The 13,535-nt window shown below is 45.3% G+C and overlaps 1 protein-coding gene across 12 annotated transcripts in view; it reads right to left on the minus strand.

The window, feature by feature from the left end:
- TRPM3 (transient receptor potential cation channel subfamily M member 3) overlaps positions 1–13,535 on the minus strand; it is a 425,647-nt gene that overhangs the window by 85,932 nt on the left and 326,180 nt on the right. For all 12 annotated transcript variants that reach the window (XM_083464747.1, XM_083464736.1, XM_083464740.1 and 9 more), the window contains exon 8: positions 6,019–6,142. In XM_083464747.1, coding sequence (XP_083320873.1) covers positions 6,019–6,142 — 124 coding nt within the window. The remainder of the gene's footprint in view (positions 1–6,018; positions 6,143–13,535) is intronic.

Raw genomic sequence — 13,535 nt, forward strand, 5'->3', positions numbered from 1 at the left:
AGGTTACAGACTCCGCTAACCCAGAAATAGTACCTCGGGTTAAGAACTTTGCTTCAGGATGAGAACAGAAATCGTGCTCCACCGGCGCGGCAGCAGCAGGAGGCCCCATTATTTAAAGCGATGCTTCAGGTTAAGAACAGTTTCAGGTTAAGAACAGACCTCTGGAACGAATTAAGTACCAGTACTTAACCCGAGGTACCACTGTATTTGGTGAGAGATTTAAAATCACAAAATAAAGCAAAGTAAAGTGTGGAAATACAGGCTGTTGGACCTTTGAAATATCCCCTTCTAAGTTGCTTCCAAAGTTCCCCACTTCCATTAGCAAAGAAAGAGCATGCCCCCAACATTCCTCTGATGAAAATAGGGACGTCCTGTAATAATAATAATAATAATAATAATAATAATAATACCATCTGACTGGGTTGCCCCAGGACCAATGGCCAGCCAGGCTGGGCCCTGACTAGCCCGATGCACCTGTGCTTCCATTTCTGCCCGGGGGGGGGGCAATGGTGCATCTTGGGAATGGGAGCAAATTTGACTCCCATTTGCAGTGGCTGCCCACCACCTCAATCTACCCAACATGCATGCCCCCCCCGGTCCATAGATATATAAAATCCATAGAATTCAGGTTATAGATCTATGAAACGTAAGCAGAAAAAGGTGTTGCCCAGTTGTGGCCACGTTGGGAGGCGGGAGGTTGTGAGTGGCTCTTGGCAGCATCATGTGAAAGACTTCCTAAGGACTGGCCCTGGCCCTGGCTATCTCCAGCTGTGGTTTAGCATGATGTCTGAATGCAGCCAATATTAAGCTGCTCTTTATAAACTTGAAGATCTACATTGGAAAATATCCAAGTTAGCCCTGAATACTGGAAGCATGATAAGCTACCAAAACATGATAACAATCTATTTGTGTAGGTTATATGCCTGTTATTTAAGCAATCGGAAAAACTGCTTGCTTAAAATAGCAGTTCTTTCTTTGTTGCCTAATTATAGGTTCTTCACAAATACCATAATCCTCTTATTTTTCTATTCATAAAAATGTAGCATTAAACTTTTTGAAGTGTTATCTTGAACTGACAAAATTCAGTCACAGTACTGGCTTCTTTTAATATTGAAATCTAAATAAATGATTAAATATTTGGGAGGTTCCAGCATGTCAGCATGCTAAAGGGGGACAATAACTCAACAAAACAGTATATTAAAGGAAAAATAAGGCAGTATATCCCAGCCCAGCCCCCTTTTCTCCCTACAGCAATGGACTGTCATTGAATTTATGCATGGTATCTTACTTGACAAGAATATTCTTTCCATGGGAATTAAGGTTATCAAGCATCCTCAAACAGTTACTTTGCATATGATAAGATCTGGTGTATTGATCCAGCAGAAACATCTGAACAAGATAAGCTTTGTGGATAGAGTTGTTGTGAAGGTCATGGGGGAATCTAAGGGCTGCTTGCAATGTTTCATTTCAGCAGCAAGTGTAGATTCGAAAAGAACCGGAGAATAGTTACAAACAGGCAGCTTTCTAATGCTGGCAAATTCAAATACCGGTAGTTCCCAGGCATGATTTCTCTATGTCTGATACAAATTTACAACACTTCCTATGAACATCCATCCATTATTGAAAAAAATGACAAGATATGCCTTGTCTGTTCTGAAAAAAATTGGGATACTTATTTGGTGTTATTTTGCTTATTTTAGTCCCCTTTGGTTAAACTCCTTATTTCTGGCTACCTAATACAGTATGTATTTATATCCAGAGATGGCAGCATGGCAAGTATGTATATTAAATCATGCACAAGGGACCAATACCTATGAGACTCTGTTCCTACAGGCCTTCTTTGCACTCTGGAGACCAGAAGCACAACCCATTTACTCCTGCGTAGTCCTTGGGCTTGTAAACCCACTTGCACTTGTGGCATCTCAAGGTTGTTACGGTGCATCAGTGCCACATATTTATACAAACCCAGATTCACCTAGTCAGCTTCCAAACAGACTTGAATTTTTCATGTTATGCTTCACTTATGAACAAAAAAAGAAGGACAAGATGTCTGCATGCACATGAAATTGAGTACTGGATTTGGTCTGAGAGAGGGAACCGAAAAACAGCCACAGAGAGAAAACTAACCAGCCTAAAGTCAGAAGAAAACTGCCCGTCGGGGAGGGCTGATTTAATAACTTCCAGACTACAGCATTTTGAAGCACGCTTTAACAAGCCCGGCATTCAATCTACCATGTTTGTTTGTTTTTAAAGGGAAAGGCAGCTTGGGAGTGGGGGGCTGTGGATCTGATCCCAGCGGTGGTGCAGCAGCAGCAGCAGGGGATGTGCAGAAAGTATCTTCCTGTGAGGCTTCTGCTATTCCCTATGATTCCTATGATTCTCCTTCCCCAGGGGAAGAGGGAAGAGGAGAATGGAGGGGAATAAAGTTGTGTGGGTAAATGGCACCCAGATAAACAGACCTGTGAACTATTTCTCATTCCAAACCACTTCTAGTTGTCCCTTGTGTTTCAGAAGCCTGGCTGGCTTCAACGGAAGTTGGGAATTGAGGGTCACAGTGCCGTGCTTTTCAGTTGATATTCAGGAGGTATCCTCGCTATTCACTTGCAGGGGACTCTTGAAGACCTTTCTATGTCAACTGCCGTATTCAGTTGCTTGAATATTATTAAGATAAGCCAGTTATGGTTATGATTATTTTGCATTGTTTTTTATGGTATTTTTTAACTACACTAGTATCCAGTTATTGTGGTTAAAAGTTTTATTATTTTGGAAAATAATTTTTTTATAATTTTTTCTTTTTATTTCAAAAAGAAAGAAGAAAAAAAGAATGGGCTTTTGCAAAAAGACTACAGCATGCTATACAATTATGGGATCCTAACAGGAACACAACCACAACTCTCTCTTCTTGGCAATGAGTAAATAAAATCTAACATGCAAAAGGGACGGGGAAGGAGCTTCTTGTCTCACGCATGCCAAAAAGAGATGGGGTTTTCTTGTTTCCCTTTAGCTAGAGACTAATTAAATGCTTTCCCATGCTTCCTTAATATGGATGTGTGCTCCTGGGACTCAACAGTCTTTCTCTGAATGCTTGTAGGCATGCATCTGCCATCTAAATTCCTGTCCTTGCATGACCATAAGTAATTTAACAGAATGGTGCTCTTACATTCACTGAAGCCAGCAGCACAGTTAGAAAGAAAAGGCCAACCCACACGACCGAAGGCCAGGCCACGGTCAGGCTGCCTAAATGACAAGTGAGTGACTTGTGATGATTTTTAATTTGAGCTGTAACATTTGCTCAATATCACTGCTTTATCATTTATGACAACTCATTATGGGTCATTTTGCCAATCAGTGGTGGCTTTGCCCAGAAAAACAAGAGTTCCTTGATGGTAACAGAGACATCTTCATTGACAGCAACACCCCTGGATTAGACGTCATTCACAGTCTGCAGTTTCACCTACAGCAGTTTTGTTTTCTGTGGATACAACATTGGCTCTTATGTGTCATTTTATGAGCCCTGACTGAATTAATTTTGGATTGGAAATGGGCTCATCAGACCTTTCCCAGAGAAGATAAAAAGAAATTTGACATCAATATTGTGGAAGGTTACTGAGGTTTACTAGCTAATACAGTGGTACCTTGGGTTACATACACTTCAGGTTACATACGCTTCAGGTTACAGACTCCGCTAACCCAGAAATAGTGCTTCAGGTTAAGAACTTTGCTTCAGGATAAGAACAGAAATCGTGCTCCGGCGGTGCGGCAGCAGCAGCAGGCCCCATTAGCTAAAGTGGTGCTTCAGGTTAAGAACAGTTTCAGGTTAAGAACGGACCTCCGGAACGAATTAAGTACTTAACCCGAGGTACTACTGTAGTGGCATTGGCGACTCAGATTCTATCATGTCTTTCAGACTGACTCTCACCAACTCAGTGTTGTTGGAGTTCTGGGTAAGTTATGTAACTGGAAGCCTTTAATACATTTCAGCCTCCAAAATTATAACTGTGGCTTTGTCCTTCCAGCTTCTGTAAAGCCCAAAACCAAACATACTTAAAAAATACTCATGTGGCACTAAGCCATAATTTGAAAACAAAATAGGTTGAATTTGTTATCTTTTGTGATCCTGCTTAGTTATGCCAGTGACCATAAAACATTTCATACAGTTTTATTTACTTTCTCTGTTTTGTACACCACTAAGCTCATTGATTCCTGCCAACCTAGCAGTTCGAAAGCACATCAAAGTGCAAGCAGATAAATAGGTACCGCTCTGGCGGGAAGGTAAACGGTGTTTCCATGCGCTGCTCTGGTTCGCCAGAAGCGGCTTAGTCATGCTGACCACATGACCCGGAAGCTGTCCGCCGGCTCCCTCGGCCAATAAAGTGAGATGAGCGCCGCAACCCCAGAGTCGGTCACGACTGGACCTAATGGTCAGGGGCCCCTTTACCTTTAAGCTCATTGATATGGTTAAATAAATGCTAAAAAATAACAATGTTAGCAATCTGAACTTGCAATCTGAACATAGCTGGGGTTTTTTATGGCTACCATTATTATTTCTGTGCCAGGGAGCCCCTTCTGTTTAGAAAAGCTTTGCAGTCTGTCAAGTCCATCATCAAGATCTACTTCATCAAGCAATGGTGACCCTAAACCATCTCAGGCTTATCTTCCCTGTCACATGCATTGCCATTTGGTTTGGTTTTGCCCCACCACTAATAATTCAACACTCTTCTTACTGATGCTGCCCTTGATTTCTTCATGCAAGGCCCTGGGACAGGGATTGCATCTTTCATTGCATTTTGCATAGCTCCTAGCATGCTGCTGGAGGCAAATTGTTAAGCAGCAACAGCATATACACAAAAAGAATAACACCACTGGTTTCAGAAAAAGCACATTTGGAATTCAGATTCTGAAAACAATATTTAAATGCTTCCAGCCAGACCTAAGGTAATATAATGTGATGGATGCATTTATGATGCTCTGTGAATAATTTATCCATAACTTAAAGTCCAATGAAACTTCTTAATTGAGTTAATGACATTATACAGGTAAGGCCAATGGAAGCTATTCCTACAAATTTAAAGTTTTAATGTAATTCCCATTTTATTTGTTCTTACATTTTACTTAAATCGCCTTTTAAAGGCCAGCTGTTTGTGGCTGGCCTTATGGACTCTTCATGCCCAAGTCTCCAGTTACACAGATGTACATGTGAAAGACAGAATGGTTTCTAACTGACATCCACCGAAACACAGTTTTAGTTCACACAGATGTAACATAACCAGTCTCCAAGCCATGTGCTGGGGATTGGGAAAGTGCTACAGATTTGCATTTTAGTAGGGTTGCCATACATCCAAGATTTCCTTGACATGTCCTCTTTTCCATGGCCAGCATCTCTGGCCAGGCCGATTTTTACAATTTACAAAAAATGTCTGGGTTGCTGTTGTTTTTACCTTTGGGCATGTGCACGCTCAAGGGGCTCCCGATCCTCAGCTGAGTCAGCCCTGGTGTTCCCTCCACTTGCATGCAGGAGCCCTGGGCCTCGGCCTCTTTGCACAGCTCAGCTGGGAAGCAGCAGGCTCCCAATCCCCAGCTGAGCCGTCTGTGTGTGTGTGTGTGTGTGTGTGTGTGTGTGTGTTCTCTTTTTTGCTCTTCCAAACATAGCAACCCTAATTTTAGATTCTCTCTCTTGTGCATGAATTCCCTCTCCTTTCCAAGGAGGTTAAACGTCAGGTAAACATGTCACTAACTATGGATAAGGCTAACCAGGATTGCCCCAAATTGCAGTTTGCAATTGCCCTCCTAAGCGTGGTTTCAGCTCATGGCTTTGAGATCTTCCAGGCGAGCCTTAGAGAAGCCAGAGGTTGTGCAAATCTAACACAAACTATGGTTTGAGCCATGGAAGTTAGAAAGATGGACTGCATACCACTGCAGGTCCCCCAATCTCCAAACTGAGATTGAACCTTATTTATGCACCAAGCCGGTATGAAATTGGGCTTCTGCGTTTCATGCCTAGAGAATGTGCTTGCATACCAGTTCCTTCTTCTTCATGCACTCCATGAGGATTATGAAGAGATGCTGGGCCTGGGTCCGGGTGTAGGTGAAGGTCTTCTGAATGGTGACAAGCAATTGGTCCCTCAGAGATTCATTGATAAGTCTGAAATTCAAAAGGGGGCATTGAAAATCCTGGAACCAAAATGTTGACCAACAAGCAGTGCTTCGGGCAATCTCTCTTTAAAAAGCAAATTTCTGAGAGAAGGAAAACACAGATACTGCATTGAAAACACTGAAACCTGTGTTTAATAGAAAAATTAAGCAAATCCCCATAATTTATTTCTGCAGGTTATTTTGCAATGTTTATTACTTTGCACAAGTTAGTCTGCTAATTGTTCTAATCTTGAGAAGAGAGAGAAGCTGAGCCTTGCCTATGACCACTGAAAGTGTTTGTCAGAAATCCCTCTCACTTCTGAGATTTCATCAGATATTGCCAACCTTCTTTCAAGCTGTAACATCTAGAATTTGCTTTAAAAAGAACAATAAAGAAAATTGTGACATGTTAGCCCTAATGCCACACACTGCAGTTTTCCACACTTGCAGAATAATGCCCTACAGGAAGTCCTGGAGGGGAAGTTAAGATTATGACAAGCTAGTCCATTCAGAAACTGCCAAGAAACAAAAATTTAAAAAGAATTGCTGTGTTTGAAGAAAGACCTGCCTTTTGAACAACAAGTCTCTGTTGCTTCAGAATCATGGTATCAATTTCCACATTATCACCTGGCAAAATGGCTTGGAAGCATATTGCTTACCAGGGATTTCTTAATGAATTTAGGCTGCAATTGACAAGCTGGGGTCCAATGCAATCTTGTACTGACTTTTGCCAGCCCAGCTCTATGTGGATCCTACTCTTAGAGACTGGAAAAAACCTTTATGTAATGGAAAAAAGCAGCCATCTGGCCCCACAAGCAGGACTGTGGTTATGTATCTATGCAAAACTGGTTACAACGCTCCCCAGATATCCCCAATCTAGCCCTCCTCAATCTGGTTTCCTCCAGATGTTTTGAACTACAACTCAACTCCTATTATTCCTGACCATCTGCTATACTGGATGATAGCAGTTGCGGGCAAAAACACCAGGTTGGCGCAGGTAGCACACCTGTTTTTCTCTCTCTCCAGCAATATCATCTAGCACAGCCTTTCTCAACCTGTGGGTCCCCAGATGTTGTTGAACTACAACTCCCATCACCCCTAGCTAGCAAGGCCAGAGCTCAGGGATGATGGGAGTTGTAGACCAGCAACATCTGGGGACCCACAGGTTGAGAACTGCTGATCTAGCACTACTGGATTGTATAGACCATGCTTCCTCAAACTTGGCACTCCAGATGTTTTTGGCCTACAATTCTCATGATCCCTAGCTAGCAGGACCAGTGGTTCAGGGATGATGGGAATTGTAGTCTCAAAACATCTGGACGGCCGAGGTTGAGGAAGCCTGGTGTAGACCACATATTGTAGTCTCAACCATTGCAGTGATGCATTATTAGCATGCAGATGACTTAGCTTTAGAGGAGGCAGTGAATGGATCCATGAGCTCAGTGTCAAACTAAATGAGGGTGAGTAGAATAACGCTTATTACAGTGGTTCTCAACCTGTGGTCCCCAGATGTTGTTGGACTACAACTCCCATCATCCCTGAGCTCTGGCCTTGCTAGCTAGGGGTGATGGGAGTTGTAGTTCAACAACATCTGGGGACCAACAGGTTGAGAAAGGCTGGCTTAATCCAAGCAATATAAAAATGTTAACAATGGGAGGTGGTGATTCCTATTATTGTTATCAATAATAAAATATTGTAATTTTTATACCACCCTTCCACTAAACTAATATCAAGGTAACAAAAATCAAAGCATCACATTTCAAATAACTATGAACCATCTGAAGATCAACAATGCTGAGAACACTAAAATATATTTGCCCTCCAACTGCTTGGGTAAAAAAGTGTATCTTCTTCAATTGGGGCCTAAATATCAAAAGTAAAAAAGCCAGTGGAAAGGAGTTCCATAGTCCACATCCATAGTCCCTCCATACAGTGAAACTTAGTAAAGTGATGCTCCTACAGATTATCCCCCCCCCAATTTTTAAAATTAATTTTCCAAAAAAATTTAGACACACAAACAAACATACACCCTAATTGTAATTAAACCAATCTTAATAACATTGTCAAGTGACTTCCTCAAATCCCCCTGGTTGAATTTCATTGTATATCATTTTAACAGTTTTCCAAAATCTATCTTCTCGAAAGAATTTTAACTTGATCACTTAACATTTTTCAATCTTTCTAATCTAGCTTTAAACATCTTAATTCCTATCCTTACATATTTAAATCCTAAGACTATCTGGAAGCTTTCCCAGTTTCCAACTTAGTTTTTTCTGAAACAAAACCATTTTTCTTATCTAGTTTTTACAATTCATTGATCTGGTGATAATGTAACCAATTTATCTTATCTTTGATTTGATCAAATGGTTTTAATTTATAACCTTCTTTGTCTTCCAATAACAGGTCTGAATATCTCAACCACTTGATGTCCATATTTAACTTTTTCTGGGCCTTCGCCTCCATTGGCGAGAGCCATCTGGGTGTCTTCCTTTCTAAGAGATCTTTATATTTTATCCGCACATTAAACAGAGATTTCCTAATTACATGGTTTTTAAAAGCATTATGGGCTTTTAAAAGCCCATATGCATGCCACAAATATGCATGCCATACTATAAATATGCATGCCATCCAAACACATTGTCAAATCCCTCCAGATCTAAATCATCGGTGTCTTCTAGTTGTATCCATTCCTTAATCCAGCAAAGCGTGGCTGCTTCAAAATAGAAGAAGAAGAAGAAGAGTTTGGATTTGATATCCCGCCTTTCACTCCCCTTCGGGAGTCTCAAAGCGGCTAACATTCTCCTTTCCCTTCCTCCCCCACAACAAACACTCTGTGAGGTGAGTGGGGCTGAGAGACTTCAGAGAAGTGTGACTGGCCCAAGGTCACCCAGCAGCTGCAGGTGGAGGAGCGGAGACGCGAACCCGGTTCCCCAGATTACGAGACTACCGCTCTTAACCACTACACCACACTGGCTCTTCAAATAGAAGAAATAGATCTTCAAATCTGGCAGGGAAAATCCCCCTCTTTCTTTAGAGTCTGTTAGTAATTTATATTTAATTCTGGGTTCCCCCCCCCTGCCAGATGAATCTAGATAAAGCTTTCTGCCATTCTTTAAAACATTTCACATTGTCTATAATTGGGAGGGTTTGAAACAGAAATAATATCTTTGGCAATACATTCATCTTAACCTCCGAAATCCGGCCCATTAATGACAATTTTAAATCTGACCATATCTCTAGATCTCTCTTAATTTCATTCCATAGTTTCTCATAGTTATCTTTATATAAATTCGAATTTTTCCCTGGCAAATTGACTCCCAGATACTTAACTTTTTTCACAAAATCTAAGCCCTTCTTTTCTTGTAATAATTTTCTTTCATCATTATCCAGATTTTTCTCTAATACTTTGGTTTTGCTCTTATTTAACTTAAATCCCGCTACCTGTCTGAACTCCTGTATCAACTCCACTGCTTTTACTGCACTGAAGTCTGGATCCTGTAAAGTCAGTACTAAATCATCAGCAAAGGCTTTTAATTTATATTGTTTGGATCCTACTGTAATACCTTTAATTTGTTCATCTTTTCTTATCATACTTAACAAGAATCATAGAATCATAGAGTTGGAATAGACCACAAGGGCCATCTAGTCCAACCCCCTGCCAAGCAGGAAACACCATCAGAGCACTCCTGACATATGGTTGTCAAGCCTCTGCTTAAAGACCTCCAAATTAGGAGACTCCACCACACTCCTTGGCAGCAAATTCCACTGTCGAACAGCTCTTACTGTCAGGAAGTTCTTCCTAATGTTTAGGTGGAATCTTCTTTCTTGTAGTTTGGATCCATTGCTCCGTGTCCGCTTCTCTGGAGCAGCAGAAAACAACCTTTCTCCCTCCTCTATATGACATCCTTTTATATATTTGAACATGGCTATCATATCACCCCTTAACCTCCTCTTCTCCAGGCTAAACATGCCCAGCTCCCTTAGCCGTTCCTCATAAGGCATCGTTCCAGGCCTTTGACCATTTTGGTTGCCCTCCTCTGGACACGTTCCAGTTTGTCAGTGTCCTTCTTGAATTGTGGTGCCCAGAACTGGACACAGTACTCCAGGTGAGGTCTGACCAGAGCAGAATACAGTGGCACTATTACTTCCCTTGATCTAGATGCTATACTCCTATTGATGCAGCCCAGAATTGCATTGGCTTTTTTAGCAGCTGCATCACACTGTTGGCTCATGTCAAGTTTGTGGTCAACCAAGACTCCTAGATCCTTTTCACATGTACTGCTCTCAAGCCAGGTGTCCCCATCATGTATTTGTGCCTCTCATTTTTTTTGCCCAAGTGCAATACTTTACATTTCTCCCTATTAAAGTTCATCTTGTTTGTTTTTGCCCAGTTCTCTAATCTGTCAAGGTCGTTTTGAAGTGTGATCCTGTCCTCTGGGGTGTTAGCCACCCCTCCCAGTTTGGTGTTGTCAGAGCTGCTTCCAGGTCCCAGCTCACAGAGGACCACGCTAGCCGGCAGTAATGTACAAAAGTCTTTATTGAGTTACAGTTTCCATTTCCAAGCCGCAGCGCGCAGCTCTACGTCTTAGAAGCTAGACCGGCGAAGCTCCATCTGAGTCTCCGCCTCCTGTACACCAACTTAATACTCTAGCCTTACTCCACCTCTTCCGTCTTTCCTTCCTCCTCTGGGTCCCTCTGCCCCCCGTGGTCTCTTCCTTTCTGGACTCTTCTGACGCTGACCCCCCGGACTCTTCTCCCTCCTTGCGGCGGGCTTTAGGACCTGGCTCCCTATCCGGGCTGCTTACTGTGCCGCCTTCCTGTGCATTTGAACTTGGCGCGCACGCCCAGCCTTCAACCTTCCTCTTGACCGTTTCCTCGCTCTCCGATGGAGGTGTGGCCAATCCTGACTCATGCCCTCCCGCTTGCGGCGAGCCGCCTGATCCTGATACCTGGGACCCCTCCCCCCTACTGTGCTCTGGTGGGGAAGCTGGTCCCGATTTCCAACTGCTGCTCTCTGAGTCCCCTCTGGTCCCTTCTTCCTGGGGTGTCCAGCTAGGCGCCCCCTTGCTCTGACCACTGGCGCCCCTTTCTGTGAATCTTCCGATTCACTGGAAAGACTCAGAGATCTCGGGCCGCTGTCATCGCTCATATTTCCTTCGGATTCCTCCCCCTCGCTCTCTGTTTCCTCCCTTTCTTGTGCCTCTGCTCCTGAACCCCTGACATCCCCTCGAAGCCCCCCCTTCCCCCCTCCCCTCCTTCAGGTGTGGGTGCTGGGTGCTCCGTTGTTATGGGGGTGAGTGCCGGATACAGTTCGTTTCCCGTGGCGTACATCCAACTGGAGAAGTCCGGCTCTTCCTCCTTGCACTCGCCGACGTCGATCTCCTCTGCTTCCATCTCTTTGCCGCCGTGCTCGAACCCAAGGTCCTCCCCGAACACGTCCATGTCCGTCTCTCCCTCGGTCTCTTCTGGGTACGTTGCTCGCCCGGGACCCTCCAGCCACTTCCTGCGCCACTGCTCCTCTGGTCGATCATCCCACCAATACGAGGGTTCTGAGGCAGATCCCGAGGGTGACCCCTCTGGGGAACGTGTGTCCAGTGTCGGTTCCTCGTCCGAGTCGAACCCCTGGAACGTGCTGGCTGAAAGCGTGGGTGTGAAAAGCCAGTCGTCGAAATACTCGGCTGGCATGGGCCTGTGTGGGAAGAGGGCATGAAACTCGTCTTTGAGCAGAGGTTCCTCCAAAGCGTAGCCCGGCACCCAGCTGTTGGCACTGGCTGGGGTGCCCTCTCTGGCGAGAAGATATTCTACTCCCTCTTTCCCCCATCTTGAGTCTAAAATCTCTGTGACCTTGTTGATGGGCTCCCCCTTTGGCGACCCCCCCTGCGTGGTCCTTTCCCTGAGCGGGCTCGGTGCCGTCCCTGGCTCCTGAAATCTGTGAGGTGCCTTGTAGGGAGTGAGCACTGATCTATGGAATACCGGATGCATCCTGGATCCCTCCGGAAGTGTCAGCCGGAAAGCCACCGGATTGACCTGTGCCTCGACTTGGTAGGGCCCTAGCTGCTTATGTCCGAGCTTCTTTTTCGCTAACGATCTGGCCGGCACTGCCTGGGCTGCCAACCAAACCCAGTCTCCCACCTGTATTTCTTCCCCAACCCTCCTGTGTCTGTCAGCCTGCAGTTTGTATGCGTGCTTAGCTAGCTCTAACTGCCTTCGAAGCTGTTCGTGGACCTCCTGCAACTCTGATGCGAAGGCGTCCGCTGCCTGTGGCTCCCCCTCCCCCACTCTCTCTAATCCCGGGAAGGTTCTGGGATGCCTCCCATTGTTGGCGAAGAACGGCGTCACCCCCGTGGACACGTGCTTCATGTTGTTGTAGGCGAACTCGGCGAGTGGCAGGTAGTCCACCCACGTTGCAGGCTGCTGATTTGCGTAACATCTCAGGTACTGCTGCATGATGGCATTGACCCGCTCCGCTTGTCCGCTGGTCTGCGGGTGTCTCGCCAACGCTAGGTTGATCTTGACGTTCAGGATACCCATCAGCTTCTGCCAGAAGTTCGAGATGAACTGTCGCCCCCGGTCGGACAGTATAGACCGTGGCAGACCGTGAACCTTGAACACGTGATCTATGAACAGTTTGGCGGTCTGTTCCGCCGTGGCCACCTTCGCACACGGAATGAAATGTGCCATTTTGGTTAACAAGTCCTCCACCACTAGCACTGCTGTCTTGCCCCTCGAGCTGGGCAGATCCGTGACAAAGTCCAGGGCCACCCTCTCCCACGGTTCGAGCGGAGTTTGCAGCGGTTCCAGCAGTCCCGCCGGCGGTTTATGCACTGGCTTAGCCCTCTGGCAGGTGTCGCACCTCGCGACGTAATCCGCGACTTCCCCCCGCATCTTGGGCCACCAGAAGTCTCTGGCGACTAATTCTATCGTCTTCTCTGTGCCAAAGTGCCCGGCGGTGGGTGCGTTGTGCAACTGCTGCAGTACCTTAGTGCGGAGTTCGTCTCCCGGCACGTAGAGGGCCCCTTTGCGGATGAGCAACCCTTCGCGTATCTGGAACTCGTCGCCCTTCGCCGTGCCCCTGTGCACCTCCTCCATCTTCGCTCGTGCGAAGGAGTCTTCCTGCAGCGCGCGACGTACAGCATCCAGGTCCACGGTTGCCGAAGCGCACGCCCACGCTTCTGGTGCGAAAATGTGCTTGGCCGCCGCTGGCGTCGCCTCCTCGAGGTATTGCGGCTTCCTGGACAGTGCATCCGCCATGACGTTGTTGTCACCTGGGACGTACTCTATCCTGAAGTCGAAGTCCGCAAAGAACTCCGCCCAACGTATGTGCCTCTGGTTCAGGAACCTCGCCGTGCGCCAGTACTCCAGGTTCTTATGGTCCGTGCGGACCTGCACTGTGTGTTTGGCTC

The sequence above is a fragment of the Podarcis liolepis genome (genome assembly GCF_965112155.1).
Source record: "Podarcis liolepis genome assembly, chromosome: 11".
Lineage (NCBI taxonomy): Eukaryota > Metazoa > Chordata > Lepidosauria > Squamata > Lacertidae > Podarcis > Podarcis liolepis.